The 19,846-nt window shown below is 30.0% G+C and overlaps 1 protein-coding gene across 1 annotated transcript in view; it reads right to left on the bottom strand.

Moving 5' to 3' along the window:
• LOC134694200 (collagen alpha-1(I) chain-like) overlaps positions 1-19,846 on the bottom strand; it is a 98,670-nt gene continuing 78,824 nt past the window's right edge. Inside the window, exons 16-32 of the mRNA XM_063555196.1 lie at positions 19,209-19,325; positions 18,256-18,429; positions 17,260-17,403; positions 16,242-16,391; positions 15,457-15,573; positions 14,703-14,855; positions 14,114-14,174; positions 13,183-13,217; positions 12,380-12,514; positions 11,679-11,810; positions 9,565-9,579; positions 7,578-7,619; positions 7,047-7,064; positions 4,536-4,601; positions 3,494-3,691; positions 2,838-2,953; positions 1-1,747 (exon numbers count right to left, since the gene is read on the bottom strand). Coding sequence (XP_063411266.1) covers positions 1,540-1,747; positions 2,838-2,953; positions 3,494-3,691; positions 4,536-4,601; positions 7,047-7,064; positions 7,578-7,619; positions 9,565-9,579; positions 11,679-11,810; positions 12,380-12,514; positions 13,183-13,217; positions 14,114-14,174; positions 14,703-14,855; positions 15,457-15,573; positions 16,242-16,391; positions 17,260-17,403; positions 18,256-18,429; positions 19,209-19,325 — 1,881 coding nt within the window. The 3' untranslated portion in view covers positions 1-1,539. The remainder of the gene's footprint in view (positions 1,748-2,837; positions 2,954-3,493; positions 3,692-4,535; positions 4,602-7,046; positions 7,065-7,577; positions 7,620-9,564; positions 9,580-11,678; positions 11,811-12,379; positions 12,515-13,182; positions 13,218-14,113; positions 14,175-14,702; positions 14,856-15,456; positions 15,574-16,241; positions 16,392-17,259; positions 17,404-18,255; positions 18,430-19,208; positions 19,326-19,846) is intronic.

Here is a 19,846-nt window from a genome sequence, read left to right as displayed (position 1 = left end):
TCTTAAGTGTCAAGCATCTAAACCATAACCCAATCCCTTGTTTAAAGGCAATTTATTACATCAATGAGGAAAAATTTGATCATTTGCATATTTGTAAAAGTATTCATGAAAATATTGTACATTTTATACTTGTGTATACTAATATATATAAATCTACATAATAATAGTAATAAAAATATCATTTTTTTTTTACTCAAGTAATTTGCATATATGAATAAACATTAAGGCACATTTGCATACATGAATAAACACCAAGCATTTCTTGCAGACACATACACATTATTAAACAGGTCTGGTAGTATTTCAAATATAGCAGAAACAGGATTAATTAAAATATAACAGTGGGAAAGTCTTAAGATTTGGAAGATTTAGAAGTACAGAGATATTTTACTTTTAATTGGCTGACTCTATATGGATGTACTCCTACTTACAGGAGGCTTATACACAGAATGATAAATCTGCACATTTACTGATTAGAGAATACATTTTCAATGCTTCGTTTGGATGAGTCCAGACCTGTTTAAAACAAAAATCTACAGTTGATTTTTCAAATCATTTATGACTATAATAAAACAAAAGAATACTGTTATGTGGTAATTCAAAAAGCTAAATAATGATTGGCTATGAGTTTGTTGAAGGGCTCCTTACATCCCCCAAAAAATTGCTTGCACCCATGGAAATAATCAAATTCTTTATATCTTGTGTGTCAAAATTAAATCAAATGAATTTTACGTTCGGATGAAGGAAATATCTTCATATCAAATAAATATCTCACTTTTTCTTTTTTAATTTTGAATGGCTTCAAACAAAAACTCTCTTTGTGTTGAAAAATCTGGATGCACTGTATCTTTCTTTAAACCACTTTTTTTCAATGAGCCCTAACAAACTCATACGCATGATGAAAATTCACATTTGATGTGAAGGTTGAACTTTATACATTGAATTAGCACTATATATTAATTAAAGCAACACTGTTAATATATCTTTTAAATTGGTGGTAAAAAATAAAACATGATTCAATCAATTAAATTTATTAAATTTCACAAAGAGATGCAAAAAAATGAATCAAATTTTATAATAAATGTAACATTTTCTCTAAAAATATCCAAACAGTACATAATCTTTAACAACTCCAGATAATGAATATAATTAATCTTTTTACACATTTATAGTGTATTATCATATTTTAAAAATAAATCTTAGATTTTACCATCTATTTATATTGGAAAGCTTTATATACTTTAGAAAAATTGTAAAAATTTGAAATATTTAGATAAAAAAATAAATAAATAAAAAGTTCTTCAATAAAAAGTTCCATAACAGGAATAATTGCCAATTCAATAGTTCAGGTTATAAAAAACAATCTGTCTAAAATGGTCCCTTATAATTATTCAGAGGGATCACCTTTTTCTTTACATTGGATTTAATTAAAAAATACAAAACAAAAACTCTTAACTGGCACCAATATCACAGATGTCCTATTTAATAACCTCTCCAAAGGTCACAACTTTCAAACTATTCTTGTCTCTATGGCAACATTTACTTCATTGGTCGGCTAGTATTTTCTACACATAAAACAATAAATCTATTTGAACAGCTGTATTCCTTCATATCGACCAGTTTGCCATCCAACAATGAACTGGCATATCCCATTGACCTTGGACTACTTGTGTGCCAGTGGTTACAGGTCATGTCATCTACTTTGTCGCCATTAGAAGTGGATCCATGCCATACTATTTTCTGTGGCCTGTAAAATAAGGGAAATTTGTTAATTGAAAAACTTGTTAAATGACAACTTATTGCACTTACATCATCAACAAAGGATGTTTTATATTTAATAATAAACTCATCATAGATACCAGGACCAAATTTAGTATATTCGCCAGACGTGCGTTTCTTCTACTTAAGACTCATCAGTGACGCTCGAATCCAAAATTTTTTTAAATAAATCATGGAGTGTATGTGCTTTACTTCAAAATGAAAACTTGCTATGTCAGTTGTATTTTGAATGACATCAGAGACTGAAAGTAACAGTTATTTTAGTGTTCCTTCCTAGGAACTTTTTATTAAATCTTTTTCAAAGTAAGTCTAAATATAGGTGTTATTTGTTTATAGTGAGACTTGAATCTTTAGAATAGTTATACATCATCCAAATCAAAACAGATGCCTTTCATACATATCTAATTGGTCCCCTTAAATGGAAATAAGCTCTGAGTATAAAAATTGTTCTTTCATAACATATTCTACATTCGTTTTAACATGAGCAGGCATTCTGTTTGTCAACATATAAATTCTATCATACATGTGATGTAAGGCTATCTATAAAAATAAGGGCCTACCAAAATTTAAATGACAATAAGAGCATGATGACATGAAAGAATTATTTTTTATCTTGTAATTTGTAAAACATATGCCATTTGTTTGTATCCAGACTGTCCAGGTTAAAACATGTTTAAGTTATCACAAAGTGTCTAAATATGTATAAGGATGAAATTTGTGCCTGAATAAAACGATTATGAATAAACTCATCATAGATACCAGGACTAAATTTAGTATATACGCCAGACGCGCGTTTCGTCTACAAAAGACTCATCAGTGAAGCTCGAATCAAAAAAGTTAAAAATGCCAAATAAAGTACGCAGTTGAAGAGCATTGAGAACCAAATTTCCTAAAAGTTTTGCTAAATACAGCTAATGTAATCTATGCCTGAGGTAGAAAAGCCTTAGTATTTCAAAAAATTCCAGAATTTTGTAAACAGTAAATTTATAAATATAACCATATCAATGACAATTCATATCAGCACCAAAAAAATGCCCTGTACTTTTACAATATCTTACCATCTAGGACTTGTCATAATATCTTCTCCATCAAAGGAGTAAATATGTCTCTGTGTGTTGAAATATCCACCATGTCCATTCAAAAGTTGTTTCCAGGAGTTAAATAATATTTGATCCTGAAAGTATAGTAATATAAAACAGTGATTAAAACATGATGAAAGATAAAACCTGAGCCATGACCATATTTACAAGCCAAGGGTTACAATAATAGATGATGAATCTTGGCTAGCCAAGATGAGTCACAACCCTTTTGCAGTAGTTTTTTAAAACTTCTTAAAGTGGGAAGATAAATATCAGATTTGACAGAGTATCACTATCCATAAGTATTTTTCTTCATTTTAAAACTTTTTATTGCAAAAAAAATATATTTTGAAAAAGGTAACTCATTCAGATATTGTTCCAATAACATAGATATGACCACACCAAATTAATCATTTGTCCTTCAAGTGCTAAATCAAATATTGAAATCTAAATATCTATTTCAATAATCTTTTAAATTGAAATCATTCAAAAATAGACACAAAATAAAGATGGCGTATTATTGTGTTCAAGTTGATTCAATGCTTAATCATTAACTTCTTTTAGTCTTTTTCTGACCATGCAAGGACTTAAAAGCCACTCAAGGTTGTTTAAAAAACCCATCATCATTAACCTACCTTCATATTGACGATCGGTACAGACTTGTCAATATCGTAGTATACAATAGACGTCAAGTCTTGTGTTTTTGTTGATAAGAAAGCACGATAGGTTCCTTTCTTTCCTGCATTCTTGGCCTGTTTGTAACATTTGGCATCTGCACCCCGTATACCTCCCATCCTTCCAGATAAAGGAGCGTTCAGGGCGAAAATATATAACTGAAAAAATAAGATATATTTAATACTATTTTTTTTCATAGTGTAAATTGTGTTTTTGCTTAGTACAATATAGATAACATGTATTCCTTCTTCATGTTTTTCAGCTGTTTTTTTCCTCTTTTTTTGTTCTTTGTGTTTTTCAGCCCCATTTTTTTAATGTTTTTTTTAAGAGTCTATTTTCTTTTATTATTATTTATTTTTTTCCTTCACCAATTACGCATATATACATGTATCACTTTTTGCTTATTACTATATACAATACAAGCATGTATTCCCTCTTTATGTTCTTTAAACCTGTTTTTTTTAACTGAAATTTGTTCTTGTCAATTCTAATATTTTTTACTTATTTATACTTTTATAATGGTATATACAGAAAAATAAATTTAGGGTGTAATTTTGACCATCAATATCATGATTGATATCAAAAGGGAAAGGACAGTTGACTCTCTTTCCTAAACAACTAGTTCAACCTCCAGAAATGTTCATGTTGATCAATGAATTCAACACAACAAGACAAACATGTGAAACTGTGAGCTACTGCAAATTTCAGATATCTTCGTATTGTAGTTTCTGAGAAAAATGTGAAAAAAATTTCAACTTGGCTATCATGTGTAAAATGATACAAGTATTTGGTATTGGAAGTTGTTGACTGATGAATCTGAAAACCCTCACATAGTAAAGCTGACTCAACTAAATTTCAGAAATCCTTGTATTGTAGTTCCAGAGAAAGATGTGAAGGAGAATATACATGAGACAGACGGACTGACTGAAGGACGGACAGACAGAGGTAAAACAGTATATCCCCACTTTTTTTAAAAAGGGGTTATAAAAAATATGTACTTACTCTTGGCTGGTCACTCTGCATTTCACCTTCTGGCAGAACTATGATATTAGATGCTTCTTCTGTTGGCTGTAATACACAAATTTAAGATATCATTACAATGCATTTAAAAACAGCATTGAAAGTATAATTACAATGTATCTAAATACACCATTGAAAGTTCATTATCAGAACAGTTGCAAATTATTCAATTTAAATAAGCTTTAACCAGTCCCAATTGTCTGAAATATTGAATATTATGCTTTAAGAAATACATCTCAAAGAATGCATATCAACTGATGAAACTTTGACTTGTTGAATAATTAAAACATCTCATACAATAAATATTACTGATCAATAAGTTCACAATATATATTAAATTTAAAAATGTTGAGGCCATTGGGCTGGATTGTTCTTGAAGAATATAGGCCTTTGGAAAAGAAAAGAATAACTACAAGAATCAAGAAAGTATTCTAGAACTCTACTTTTCTTGCCCTTTTTAGGAAATGATGCAAAGAAAAGATGGTAAGGTCTTTAAACAAGAGAAAAGAAAGAATGTTTTAACAGGTCATCATTGATATTTTGTGATCAGAATGAGTCATGAAGACACAGATCTTTCAGAAGTATATTAACTTTCCTAACAGTTCATAAGGGTGTGGTTCTATAAGTCATTCAAGACTCCCATCAGCCTTAAAACAACTTCAAATCCTTTGTATTGATCTTTTCTAAATACAATTCAATTATTTTTTCATAAGCAGATAGATAATTAACATCTAAGAGGTAATCTTTTATCCAAATTCTAAACAAACACTGGTTTTTTTTAAGTGATAAAAATAAGAATCCTGCTGAAAATGAAATTGAGGACTCACTTGATTTGGAGATGAAGAACAACAATAAAATACAGTGCCTTTAACTTTTGTAAAGTGTGTGAATAACTCTGTGTTTATCAGGGCAGACATATTGAATTATTGGAAGAAACTAGTCACTAAAGAGAATAAAATTGAGAATTGAAATGGGGAATATGTCAAAGCAACAACAACCAGACCATAGTGCACACAACAGCAGAAGGCCACCATTGGGTCTTCAATGGAGTGTGAAAATCCCACACCCAAGGCGTCCCTCAGACCATGAATCATACAACACAAAAACTTGCAAACCTAGTCAAGTTTAGATCAGAGTCAAATGCATATTGTCAAGAGCAAGATTTTTAAGGGGATCATACCTGATGAAGTACATGTATTATGAATAATAGTCATCCAGTCTATGCTTGGTGGAAAATAACAAATACTTATTCTTATGCCTCGTTCACACGGACATTTAATTCAAATTGAATTTGAATCGAATGCGAATCGAATTCGCTAATCGCGTTCACACACTCTTCTTTTTTAATTCAAATCGATTTGAATTAGTCAATTCGCATTAGAAATACGTTTTTGTTAATACGAGTTAAAAGTTAAAGTCGTTTGGGCGAGTAAAGTGAATTTGACGCGCATTTCAATTTGAATTAGAATTGACATTAGGATGTAAATCGTTTCCAATGCGAATCAAACTAATTCGAATTAGTTAAAGCGAATAGAATTCGAATTAAGTGTGAACTCAGCATTAAGTCTTGATGTTACCAACTTAAGATGGAACCAAAGATCTTAAACTCAAAAACATGAAATGGTGCAAGTTTTGTGAAACAAAGTTCCCCACTTAATGAACAATAGAGACGAAACAATGTTTTCAAGATTTGTTTGCCTAACCTCCAGTAGCAAATATTTCAAGCACTTTGAAGTACAAATTCAAGAGAATAAAATATGGAGGAATACAGTGTAAAAGCTGCAAAGCTAAATTTATGACGCAATGAATGGTAGAATGATTAAAAAACAATTTTTCAGTTACATATTCAAACTAGCTATTAAAATTATTCCCGAACAAGTGAGAATTAAGATTTTAAAAATCATACTCTGTGAGTGAATTTTAATGATAAAGCTGGGCATTTTAAGCTCCAAACCATAAAACTAAGCAATACAGAAAAGCTGCCATGTAAAACCTAGATAACAATTAAGATATATAAAAATCAAACATTGCAAAATTTTTCTCAGTTGCAAAACTTTTCTCAGTTCAAAACTGTATCAGTTCTAAGATATAAGAATAGCTTCTTTATGGTCCCTTTTTACTCCTCTGAGATTCCAATTAATCTATTTTTTTCTTTAAATATTTTAGTCTGATTTAATGTTAAAAATTATTAAAAAAACTTTATTTCTTTTTTAATTTTTAAAAATTATGTAAAATTTCATTGGAAAAAAATAAAAATAGAATTTCTTCAAGTAACTACAAAAAATAATTTATTAATATATTATCTTCATGAATAAGCAGATATTACCTTTTTCACAAAAAATTATGATTAAGAATGTTGCCAACAGCAAAGTAACACTAAATTGTCTTCCCTTTTTTATTTTTTTATTTGGCAGCTTTTCTATCAAAGATGTTGCATTAGTGAATTCAGCAGAATTTAAAATGTGATCTTTTATAAAAGCAAGTAAAAGTTACCAAGGGTCTCACACCAGCCTAAAAATCAAATAAAACACATAAACTTTTCTATGCTTTTAAGTCTATATATAGCATCACTAATTTGTTCCTTTATTCCTTGACTTTTGGTTAAATGATTAGCAGACAGTTTTTTTCCTGATTTATTGGAGAAATTGACTCTTTGTGGCTTCTTGAACGAAGTCAATTTATTTAACTCTAAAACATTGAAATATTATTTTTTATGCAAAGATGTGTCAAAATGTTTAATTGCAAAATAAAAATGTCTGAAGTGTATAAAGGCAATTTAAAGAATGCCAAACAACAAATTTTGCCCAATATTTGGTTTATATAAATTTAAAGATAAAATAATAATTATTGAACATTTCTACTTGAGTCACACTATCAAGCAAAAAATTCATTTGACTAAAATGTAACTAACATCACTCATCAACTCAAACTTGAAATATATGGGAATCAAAACTAATACTGATTATGATTGGTGAATATTTAACTAAATTCAACCAATCAAAAAACATCTTATATAATACTTACAACAGGAGTTGTTATGGGAGGCAATGGCACTGTTTCACCAAGCTGGAAAATAAAAATTGCAATTTATGAATATTAATTTCATAATTTTAGAAAAGTAACTTGGACTTTTAATATCAGTAGCTGGTTTGTTATTTGAATTGGTGTGCACATCTATAAAAATCATACTACATGTATTTGAATACATTTTTTTGTGTGTTTTTATGTAATATAGATTTATTTGCTTTCTAAAGATTTGATTCAAGAAAAGAGAGTAAATCTTTTTATGTAAAAATTAAAAAAAAATATGGACATGCAAAATAAATTGCTAGGGTTTTAAATTCTTTTTTTTTAATTGTGAGAACAACTAAGAAAAGTTTTCACATGAAATATTTGCAATAAAACTATTTTATGCATTTTCTTTATTATTTCACCTCATTTAGTAGAGCTTTAACTAAAGAAAAGATTTGTCTACATGTAAAAAATTCCAAGTTAAGAAATACTGAGAATCGACTACAAGATCTGGAAAATTTACACATTTGAAGAGTTACCTAGAGGATGGAAGAAAAAATAAGAAAATAAGAAATGATTTAATAGTCAATAAAGATAGGAAAAAGTGTTAGTATGTCCATTCGTGTATTAAACAGCCTTCAAAAAGTGCAGGGTTAGGTAACATATCATTCAAGCAAAGCCAATACTATCATAATATCACAATGGCAGAAAAAAATCAGAAAAAACTATTTTAATAAGTTCAAAATCTAGGAGTGGAATTATTCCAATAATAAAAAGATTTTCTTGGCAAAACGCCTATTAATCTTTATTTTCTATATGAAATCTTTGAAAATGTAATAGCTGCTGAAATAATATTACCAATGCATGAAGTCCTACAGTTTCAGAATGTTTATATTGCTTTATAAGACTACTTTGTTTCGGCAAAAATAATTTTTGAATATAACGAATAGAAATTATGTAAAACCGGACCAGAAAAAAAATGCTTTCTCTCTCACTGATAAATGTTTACAACAATTAATTCATATTAAAAAAAAATGTAAGTTATTATTTTACTGCTAATTTAGTTTTGGCTACTTCTTTCAAATAGTTTTTTTATAATGCCTATGTGATTTGATGATAAAATATGCTCAAATGAAAAGTTCATACAAGTTATGCAAATCAAAGCTCATTAACAAACAGGGCTTATTGACTAATATAGTCTTCTTAGTTTTCTAAATAATGAAAAAAACAAGATACAGATCACAATAATTGAAACAAATGATTCTACTAAAACAAGAACACCGGCATAGGATTTAAATTGTGTAATTGTATTTTTATGGAAAGTTCAGAATAAAAAAAATTAACTAGTTAAATCAATATCATTTAATGAAAACCTAGAGACTTTGGTGAAAACAACAAAACTTGTATTAATGATACAATTTAACCAGTTACTGTAAATTAGTATAACTTTATTACTCTTTAAGAAGAAAAAAAATTTAACATGATTAAAAATCTGGTATAATGTACATATTTGAGGAGATGGAATATAGTTCTACACATATTACTTACATTCCCATGTATACAACATATATATGTGAATACACCGAAAAATACTGCCTTTATTGATGGAAAATGATTACAATATCAAAATGGTAGCAAAAATCAACATTTATTTTGTAAATTCCTTAGATTTTAAGCTTAGGGATATCAATTGAATCATGTCTGAAAGATTGAAAGATAATGAAAAAAAAAAAAAAAAAAAAAAAAAAAAAATCACTTAGAATAGTAGAGGAAGGGTTGAAATTATAAAAAAAAAATACCTCCCTCATGTGGCAATTCAGAGTTGTAGTTTTCATCTCAGACATGACTCATTTAAAGCAATGATAATAATGAAGGATTGGAAATGAAAAAGTAAGCCAAACAATGAAAAAAAATTGAAGCTAAAACGGCGGCCATTTTGTTTTATACACAAGCAAATGCAAAACTCTTGTAGTCTAACACCTTCTGTGTGGTCACTCACCTTTATTAATTTTGTCTACAATTTCAAAGTCACGAAGAAATGAAGTTTATAAATAAAAATGTTTTTTTATATATTGAATTTGAAAACTGGATTGATCATAGACTGGTCCCACATCTAAACATCTACAATATATTTTTTTCCTCTTGTTAACCCATAAATGTTCTCTATTATAACATTTTGCTAAATTGCTTTTCACTTCGTAGTCCCCTGCCCCTGCCCCTCCCCCCCTACAAAACTAACCATCATTGTTGATTATTGCATCTATATGTGTTTGTGAAAGTTTATTAATATGCAAGGCAGTGCTTATCAACTACGGTACTCAAATTGTCAACATAATCTAAAGTTTAATATGACTTCTATAAAAGTTGCCTAAACTAAACTGTTTTCTAGTAAATTGCCTAGAATAAACATGTTTTACACAAACTGTCTAAAAACACAAGATTAAATTTTCTGCAGGCTTCTATTCAAATTTTCACAGTTGCTATTTTCCTACAATTTATTAACGTTAGCATAGGCATACTGTGCACCATTTATTAAAAGCTAACGCTGCATTTATTTTAAATATAAGATAGAGAAAAATCTGATCCAGCAATATATTGATTTTTACTCTGACGGACAAGTTAATTTATTGCGCACCCTATTGAACCTTTCCATAGATTCACCTGCAAGTTACCTGTCCATTTAAACTTTTGGCAGTTCTATTGTCCCATTTAACAAATACAACAGGTACTGTTCTCTGTATAGTTTATTCACCAGGACCTTTAAATTTCTTCTAAGAGAAATCTATCACTCATTGATTAATCTACCTGAGTAAAAAGTTTATCTGCTAAACTGATAGAAATTACGTTTCACATAAAAAAAAATGCCTGTGATTTCGTGTTTATTAAACATTTATTATATTTTTTTCAATCTGTTCAAAATAGATAACAATTTAACCATAAAAAGTTTGTTTTAAAAAAAAACAGGATTGTTCGTATGAAAATTTTCATCTTTTAGTTTATGTTTAGTATTAGAATACTTTTAAGAAGGCCTTCTTCATATATAAAAATCACCATTTCATTGCATTTTTATGTTTTTTTTATCAATTTTTTTTTGGAAATAGGAAAAATGTTTGAATCAGTGTTTACATTCAACAGTTTGAATATATAACATTCAAACTCATATACAGTTTTAATAGATCAACATGTTATTTCCATCAATTAAGCAGATAAACTTTTTACTCAGGTAGACTAATCAATGAGTGATAGATTTCAGTTAGAAGAAATTTAAAGGTCTGAGTGAATAAACTATACAGAGAACAATACCTGTTGTATTTGTTAGATGGGACAATAGAACTGCCAAAAGTTTAAATGGACAGGTAACTTGCAGGTGAATCTATGGAAAGGTTCAATAGGGTGCGCAATAAATGTTTCTAGAACGCAACTGAACTAAATCTAAGATACAGCAAACAAATTCATATTCTTGGATATTTGTTCAAATGTTAAGCACTTTCTAACCTACTTGACAGCAATTTAAATCATTAGGTTTTTTATTAATTTTTTATGTATTGAAATAAGAGAAGACCTAAGTTTGACAATTTCACGAATTCACATTATTTTTTTACAAGCAAAGAAAAAAAACACTTTTAAGAGCTTATCACACATTGAAATAATTTATGTGTAATTTGTACTGGATCAGATTGTGTGTGAATCATGACATGCCTATGTTAGATATAACATAATGCATTTCACTGCAGAATAATTTAATGAATATACAAACAAAATGCCTACATGTATATTTTGTTATCATTTGTAATATGCTGGCAAAAAGACTGAATACATAAAAACTTTGCACTCATCTCGACACATGACACTTACATGTACAAAAACACACACACACAGAGGTTTTTGCATATTATCTAAAATTGCACACACAGATTCTTTCATATTATCTAAAATTGCACACACACTTTTGCATTTTATCTAAAATTCCACACAAACATTTTTTCATATTTTAATTTTTACACACAGATTTTTGCTCACACAAATCAACATTTAAACAACAATATTACAGCATAAACCGTACATGTGCTAAATTTTGACCCACCCAGTCTTTCGGGAAATATTTAGCCTTACCTCTATAACACGGAAACCTTTGTTGACACGTAGATAAACCGTCTCTTCATCTATCAGATAACACATGGTTCCGACTGGAAGGTTTCTTGCCACTGACATCAACTCATTATAATTCCTGTAGGTCACTGCACCCTATTTATATTAAAGATCAATTTTAATCCATGTCATTAAAATGTAACAAAATTGAAACACATTGATTGCAACATATGAAAATTGCAGGAAAACTTTGTGCATTCTGAAACAACAGAATTGTATTACATTTGTCATTTCGAGGCTTTTTTAACAGAGTATGCCACATGGGTGTTGCTCATTGTTGAAGGATAAACAGTGATATATAGTTGTTAACTTCTGTGTAATTTGGTCTGTTGTGAAGAGTTGTCTCATATGCAACCATACAAAATCTTCTTTATATAAAAGTGTACTGCACCTTTTGTGGTTTGAGGACAAGTTGTCTTCTTTTTTTTTTTTTTTTTTATATATTTTTTTATGACAAATGTCTGCTAATAAGGTGTACAGACATTAATGCTTCATTAAATATTCAAATTTTTGTTTTTCTCTCTTAACCAATGAAATCCATCAAAAATTTGTATCTCCACAAATTATAATTATGAATCCACAGTATAACTGCATCTCCTTTCACTTATATCTCTTTAAAATATTTAGAAAATTTCTGGGAAAAATAATCCCCCACAAAAACTTACACCCCCTCCACCTCCTCCTCCTCCATTTACACCTGAGGGTCCGGGTGGACCAGGAGGTCCTGGTGGTCCTCTGATGGCTTCTCCAGTTCCAACTTTTCCAGCCGGACCTGGTGGGCCTTGGAATCCAGGTAAACCCTATAAAATTAAAACATGCTTATATTATAAGTGTAGATATACATATCATTTCCTATGTAGATTATACTTTAGGTTTTCCCTTTTAATTGGTTTCACACTCGTCATTTTAGGCTCTTTATTAGCTTGGTGTTTAGTTTGAGTCATGGCTCCGTGTTGAAGACCGTGCTTTAACATATAATGGTTTACTTTTACAAATTGTGACTTAGATGGAGAGTTGTCTCATTGGCATTCATACCACATTTTCTTATATGTTTTAAGTGTACATATACATGGTTTTGTTGCTTCACGATTGTTAATTTGGGTTGTTGACCAAATTTTTACTTCACAACTATAACATCTAACGGTTTTCAGGAGTATAAATTTGCCTCTTTGGAATCTAAAGGACAATTGGTAATCTCATTGTTTATACTCGAAAATGAAAATAATGTTACGTCATTGGTTAAATTTGCATTGTATAATCCAATTACAATGTTTTTTGGTGTATGCTTTTTTTTTTCTTGCATGTTTACAACAGGATCTTGATGAATTTTTGATAACTTATACTTGTAAGACAAAAAAGTTTAAAATCCATTGATTTAAAAATAGTCCGATTGTTATATTAAAGTATACAAGTAAAATTTATAATGCTATATATTGCATTAAGCAAGATTTTTTAGTCTGATACTTACATTTCTGCCAGGTTCTCCTTGGTCTCCTCTTGGACCTGAAAAACAGTTTCCATAGTAACACTACTATTTACAGTCAATTACACTATGCTTTACAATCACTGTTGTTTATAAATATAGAAATGGAGAGTGTTTCCATTGGACAGAGATGATGTCACCAGGTGCATATCATGTTATAAAGGGACATAACTCAAGAACTATAAAAATGAATTTACCCATCTGTTTAGTGTTTAATAAGCATTGTATTTAAGTTTCATAACATTTGGTTGAAGCAAACTCAAGTAAGAACACAAATATTCACAGTTTTCAATTTGTAAAGGGGCATAACTCTTGAAATATAAAAGTGATGCTATCAAAATTAACACTTGATCTGATTTGTGTGGTAATGAGAATTGTGTACAACTCTTTTAAGATATATTTGGTTGAGACAAACTTCAGTTAAGGAACTGAAACAAAAAAATCAGTATTTTATTTGTAAAGGGCATAACTCTAGAAAGGTATGTGTGATGTGGTTATTTAAACATGGTATTTAAGTTTCAATACATTTGGTTGAGCCAAAATAAGATCATAGAATACGTAGAAACTTATTTTCTAGACGGAAATACATACAAAGGTTGTTTTGTCAACGTATATTTGTTCCAATGGAAACTTTGTTATAAATATTGTCATACTATCTATTCCTGTTGGAACAAATATTCTATACCATTCATTCCGTTAGGATTCTGTTATGAAGGAACTTCCATTCCGTGACAGCTTAATGCCCTCTCAACAATGGGGCTGGCATTAACAAAATTATTCTATATACAATTTTAGGTCAATGTCAAAGAAATCTTTCCATAATTTGTATGAGCCTTATAAACTGGGGAAGGGCAAGATTTACAGACCATACTATGGGAAATACACATATTGTTTTACGCCCAAATAAACTACCTACCTTGAGCGCCAATACCAGGTGAGCCGGGTATTCCAGGTAATCCCCTTTCTCCAAGATCTCCCTGAAATATAAAAATATCATTTTATATTGGTTTTTTATAACTTTGACCAGATTTCTTAAAAGTCATATTATTAAAGATAGAAATGGATTTAAAGATATGAACAAATTATTGACCAACATTTTCATTAATTATTTGACCTTGAAGAAAGTAACCTTGAATATTTTACAGGTCATAGAAATACACAAAATAAAATGTTGACCTTAACAACTCAATTTTCAGACTTAATTGGTAACATAAATATAGAGCCAAGAGTACATTAATAATTTATTTTTGGTTGAACAGAGTGAATTGAGAAAAAAGCAAAATGTTCTCTTCCATATGTACCATGTAAACAAAGACAAAGACCAATTCGCCGTTTCAGAATCTAATGCATTCTGGGTAATATTTTCAAAAATGTACACCGAAACGTGATTGGTTTAAAACATTCTAAACAATGAAAATTCAACCAATGACACAACGTTATGTTCATTTTGGTGTACGAACAATGAGATTACCCATGATTCTTTAGATTCTGAAACGGCCAATTACCTTAGCTCCTTTCAAAATTTCTCCACTTCCACTAAATCCAAGTCCTGGTGGTCCAGCTGGACCTACACTACCAGAATCTCCCTTGTATCCACGGAGACCATTAAATCCTGGACGTCCACGGTCACCCTTTCTTCCTCTTAGTCCTCTATATCCCTGTAACCATGGTAACATTCAATAATTACTTTTGTTTAATCAGATTCATATCTAAATTTCATTTAGACAGTAACATATTTTCCTTTTGTTTAAACGGTTTCACATTTTTTTTCATTGGATTATGAGTTTCATAATTTTCTTTCATTCATATTTTACATTCGTTTACTAGATTTCATATTTTTTCTATTGTAATATCACTTTCTTAGTCATTATAACTTTATAATGATGAGAAAGATAGGTGACATGAGGTGATAAAAATTTAAAACTCTTCATAATCTTTAGTACATAATGTACATCTTAATGAAAAATTACTTAATAAATGTTATTTCTATGAGAGCTATTGATGTTTAAAGTTATGTGTTTCTTTATAAGTTACTGTGGATTCATAAGTATTTGTTGGATACAAATGTTTGTTGATATCATGTGTGCAGGTGAACAAAGAATCTAACTGTTAAAACAATTACTACAAATAGTTTTGTAAGCAGACTTTGACTACAAAATTAAATATCCATGAAAAATGCTAGTTCCCTCAATAAAAAAATTGGTATCCACAAAAAAGAATGATTCCACTATAAACATAGTCACTGTAATCTAAACTTACAGGCAGTCCAGTCATTCCGATGTCTCCTTTGGGACCTCTAAATCCTCTTGGTCCAACTGGTCCTTGAGGGCCTTCTGGTCCCATTGGTCCTGGTTCTCCAGTGTCTCCCTTCTCTCCCTATGGTACGTATAAAACATATATTTTTTATGATTGCAAAGTATGCCTTATTGTTATAAAGATTAAGGTAGTACATAGCAATACAGGGAGATAACTCTTAAAAATCAGCTAATCATTTTAATCACGTATTGTTAAGGAAATATTAAGCCTCTCAATGATCAAAATTAGTGTTTATCAACCTGTTATATATATTTCCATGAAATTTTTGTAAGAAGTGTGTGGTTCATGTCTTTGAAATTTTTATATTTTTGTCAAAGGGCAAAAGTTAATATTTTGTCAAAATTTTATGAAAATTAAACAAGTCAAATTATTTTAGTCAATGTTTTTGGTACCACCTTAAATCAAACAAAATCATAATCAAACACTGCAATGTTTGTACCTTAAAATGAAACAGAACCATTCATTTAATCCAAAATAAAATATCATTGTAATTTATTAGAAAAGATGTTAACAAGGAAAAGGGTTTCGATTACACCACATAATAAATAAAGAAATCTTTTTCTTTTAAAAACCCTGGAAACATTCTAGAAAAAATGAAGTCTAATAGCTTGCTTAACTAGCGTTGCTGTTTGCTTTTATGATTTCAATATATCCAATGGTTTCAATTAAAAATGTGAAGAAATTCCTAATTAGACTGAAAATAATATGTTACAAACTGGTACCCTTACCTTTACACCTACACCACCAGTTACACCAGGAGGCAGGGTACCAATTGGGCCAGGTAATCCACGTTCTCCTCTTTCTCCATTGACACCAGGTGGTCCAGACGGTCCTTCAGGGCCAGCTTCACCATCCTTGCCATCTTTACCGTCAGATCCCTAAAATAATCGTATAATGAACCTTTTATTATCTCATTGTATGATTAATTGATATTTGGTATCTAGTGCCACTTTCAGCTTTATTGACTTTTTTGTGTCCAGTTCAAAATTGACTGTAATATATTTTTCTGCCTATGAAGTAATAGCATAAAAAATGTTACGCTGCACATTTTTTAGGTTATTTCGAACAAAAAATATACAGTCAATCCTTATAATTTCATTCCTATTTCCATTTTAAACTGTTATTTTAGGTATAATAAAGCTTCTGTTAAATATTTTGTTGTTTCTTGGCTGCGCATGATGTTTCCACAATGGAAATAAAAATTGGAAACTGCATAAATTCTGTATTTTCAACGTTTTTGTGAAAACAGTACATATAATGACGTAATTCTGACGCCATCAGATAAAAATCTTTGTTTTTCATTTACATTTCTTGACTCTATGTATTTCTAAACATTATGTGCCAATTTGAAATAGATATCAAACATTTTATTTTCATGGGCCAAAACCAGGCCTTAATGCTGTCAACGTATATTTGTTCCACCTAACAGAAGTTCCAGTGGAAACTTTATTATAAACAATGTCATAATACCTGTACCTGTTGGAACAAATATTCTATACTATTTATTCCGTTAGGAACATCTACTAGTTTTACCATTTGGAACTTATATTATGAAGGAACTTCTATTCCGTGACAATGCCACTACTGCTTTTGCCATAATAAAAAATATTTGCTTTATTGGAATAAAATCAACTTTGACTCAATAAACACTGAAAGAGCTTGTAACCCGTCTAAATGCATTGACCAGATTATAAATATGAGTTATGCTACCATCATTAAGCTATTTAAATCATTTTATTATCTTACTCTGAGTCCAACCAGACCCTCTTCTCCTCGTAGTCCTTGTAATCCTGGGAGACCAGGGCTGCCAGGCTCCCCTGGAATACCTGGGACACCATCAATACCTCGTGGTCCGGCAGGTCCAGTAGCTCCATCGTCTCCTTTGTCTCCCTGGAAAGTACAGAATGATATATATGTATATATATAGAATAATGGATGTTTTTATACTGACTTTTTTTCCAAGAATTTCAAGCGAGTCTGTTTTGGGGGTATTTGCAATAAAACGAAGAAGTTAGTGAAATTATTTTTTTTCGTCTAGAAAATGTTGTGATAGTTATTACGGTGTATGAATAAAGTCATGTGCATTTAAGTGCTGTCCATGACACATTATTATTCTGACCCACAGCCAAGCCAATCATTTTTTGCTCTTATAACTTAATGCTGCATGCTTATCAAAAAAGCAGCAAATACCAATTCTAAAGTCTTTAGTTTAACAAATAAGGGAGCAACAACTTAACTTCTAGAGGAGGTTATGATTTTTTTGTCCCAGTCAAATTGTGATTTATTTTTAGTATGTTGACGCTATATCAATCAAATAATTTTTTCAAAATCCAACATAATTAGTTATGGGGAAAATCTAGATTCAAAATATTATTTTGGTTATCTGATTGATAATATATTATTCTTTCATTGAATTGGGGATCAGAATATTTTTCAGGGAAAAAAAACGTAACCCCCACCTTGAAGTTAAAATAATGGTAGTTCCCTTAATTATGAAATATACCACAGACATTCTATATTATATATAAAAAGTAAAATCACAAAAATACTGAACTCAAAGGAAAATTCCATCAGAAAGTCCCTTATCAAATAACAAAATCAAAAGCACAAACACATCAAACGAATGGACAACAACAGTCATATTCTTGACTTGGTACAGGCATTTTCAAATGTAGAAAATGGTGAATTGAACCTAGTTTTATAGCACTAAACCTCTCACTTGTATGAAATAATATAATTTACCTTTACGGCTGGTCCTCTAACACCAAGACCACCATCAATTTCTCCTGAACCACCATCAGTCTCAATAATAGTTTTACCGGGTGGCCCTGGGGGTCCTGCTGGTCCCTGTACACCAGGGGAACCAGTTGCTCCTGTGGGTCCTTGAATACTTTTGCCAGGTTCACCAGTGTCTCCCTAGAAGCAGAAGGGAAAATTTTAAATGTGCAAACAAATGTAAACATGCATAATAACATCTAGTGGATAATTTTAGCAAGGAGGTTTATTTTTCCAAAGTTTTCAAAAAAGATGTAATCGTAAAAATATATCTCCGGTAAATCTAGTTTTAAAAAAGACAAGAATCAAAACAAGAACAATATAAAAGTTACCCCCTGGTAAATAGGTTTGTAAAATATTTAAATGTGCAAACAAATGTAAACATGCATATAACATCTAGTGGATAATTTTAGCAAGGAGGCTTATTTTTCACAAAATTTTCAAAAAAGTTATAATCGTAAAAATATATCTCCGGTAAATCTTGTTTTAAAAAAGACAAGAATCCAAAACAAGAACAATATAAAAGTTACACCTAGTAAATAGGTTTAGCCCTAGATATCACTAAATTTAAACTGATTCACAGCAATTTTTTTCTTCATCATCCAAAGAAAATTGAGAAAACTTGAATTGATCCCTATGTTCTATATTAAACCTCTATAGCCATGTTGTTTGGCAAATATTTTTAACTAGAATTTGGTTTCCAATGCCCAAATAACTTTAGAGGAGAATATTATTGTAAAAAATGCAAACACATCAAGTGACGAGATTAAATTACTTGCAATGTGGGTTCAAAAGGATTTTTTTTTTTTTTTTTGGAAAATCAGCTCTGAAAATCGGCTCTGAAAATTCTTAATTTAAAAGTAAGAAGATGTGGTATGATTGAGAATAATATCCACCAAAGTTCATGTAAAGTTTCTTACCTTTGGTCCGTTCTGTCCATTTAGACCAGGGTCTCCCTGTCTGCCTGGTAGTCCGGGTTTTCCGGGGACTCCTTCTTCTCCAGGAGTGCCATGTATTCCGTCTTTACCAGAATCACCCTACAAGTAATTATTTACAATTTGAAGTTCCAGAAATAAAATTTTCTAGAATTAATTACTCTATACATTTACTTTAACTCAAAAGAAAATTGATTATGTTTGCAAGTTCAAGATTTTTTGTTTTTAGACAAACATTTTTAGTTTCAAATTCCATGGAATAAAATGTTGATAAAATCTTATTAATGTACAAGATTTCAGATGGCAACAAAAAAAATTTTCAATCAAAGATTTCTCAGGAAAACTGTGTTTAAATGGAATTAATCTCAAATGTCTAAGAACACTTTTTTGTTTTCTTAAAGGAGCACTAGCTACGATATATATAAAAAATTAAAGTATATTTTTTTTTAGATTAATCATTAATTAAATTGGAATAATGAAATAATAATTTGCTTTTAGCGATCAATTTGCTTTAATTTTGTTGAAATAAGCGATTATACATAATTTTTGACTGATTCACTTGCAAGTGAAAACGTCATCATCATTCTAACCGGTATTCATGTGAACTTAATTTAACCCCAAGC

This window comes from Mytilus trossulus, chromosome 13 (genome assembly GCF_036588685.1).
Source record: "Mytilus trossulus isolate FHL-02 chromosome 13, PNRI_Mtr1.1.1.hap1, whole genome shotgun sequence".
Lineage (NCBI taxonomy): Eukaryota > Metazoa > Mollusca > Bivalvia > Mytilida > Mytilidae > Mytilus > Mytilus trossulus.
This window is presented reverse-complemented; position numbering and strand designations above follow the sequence as displayed.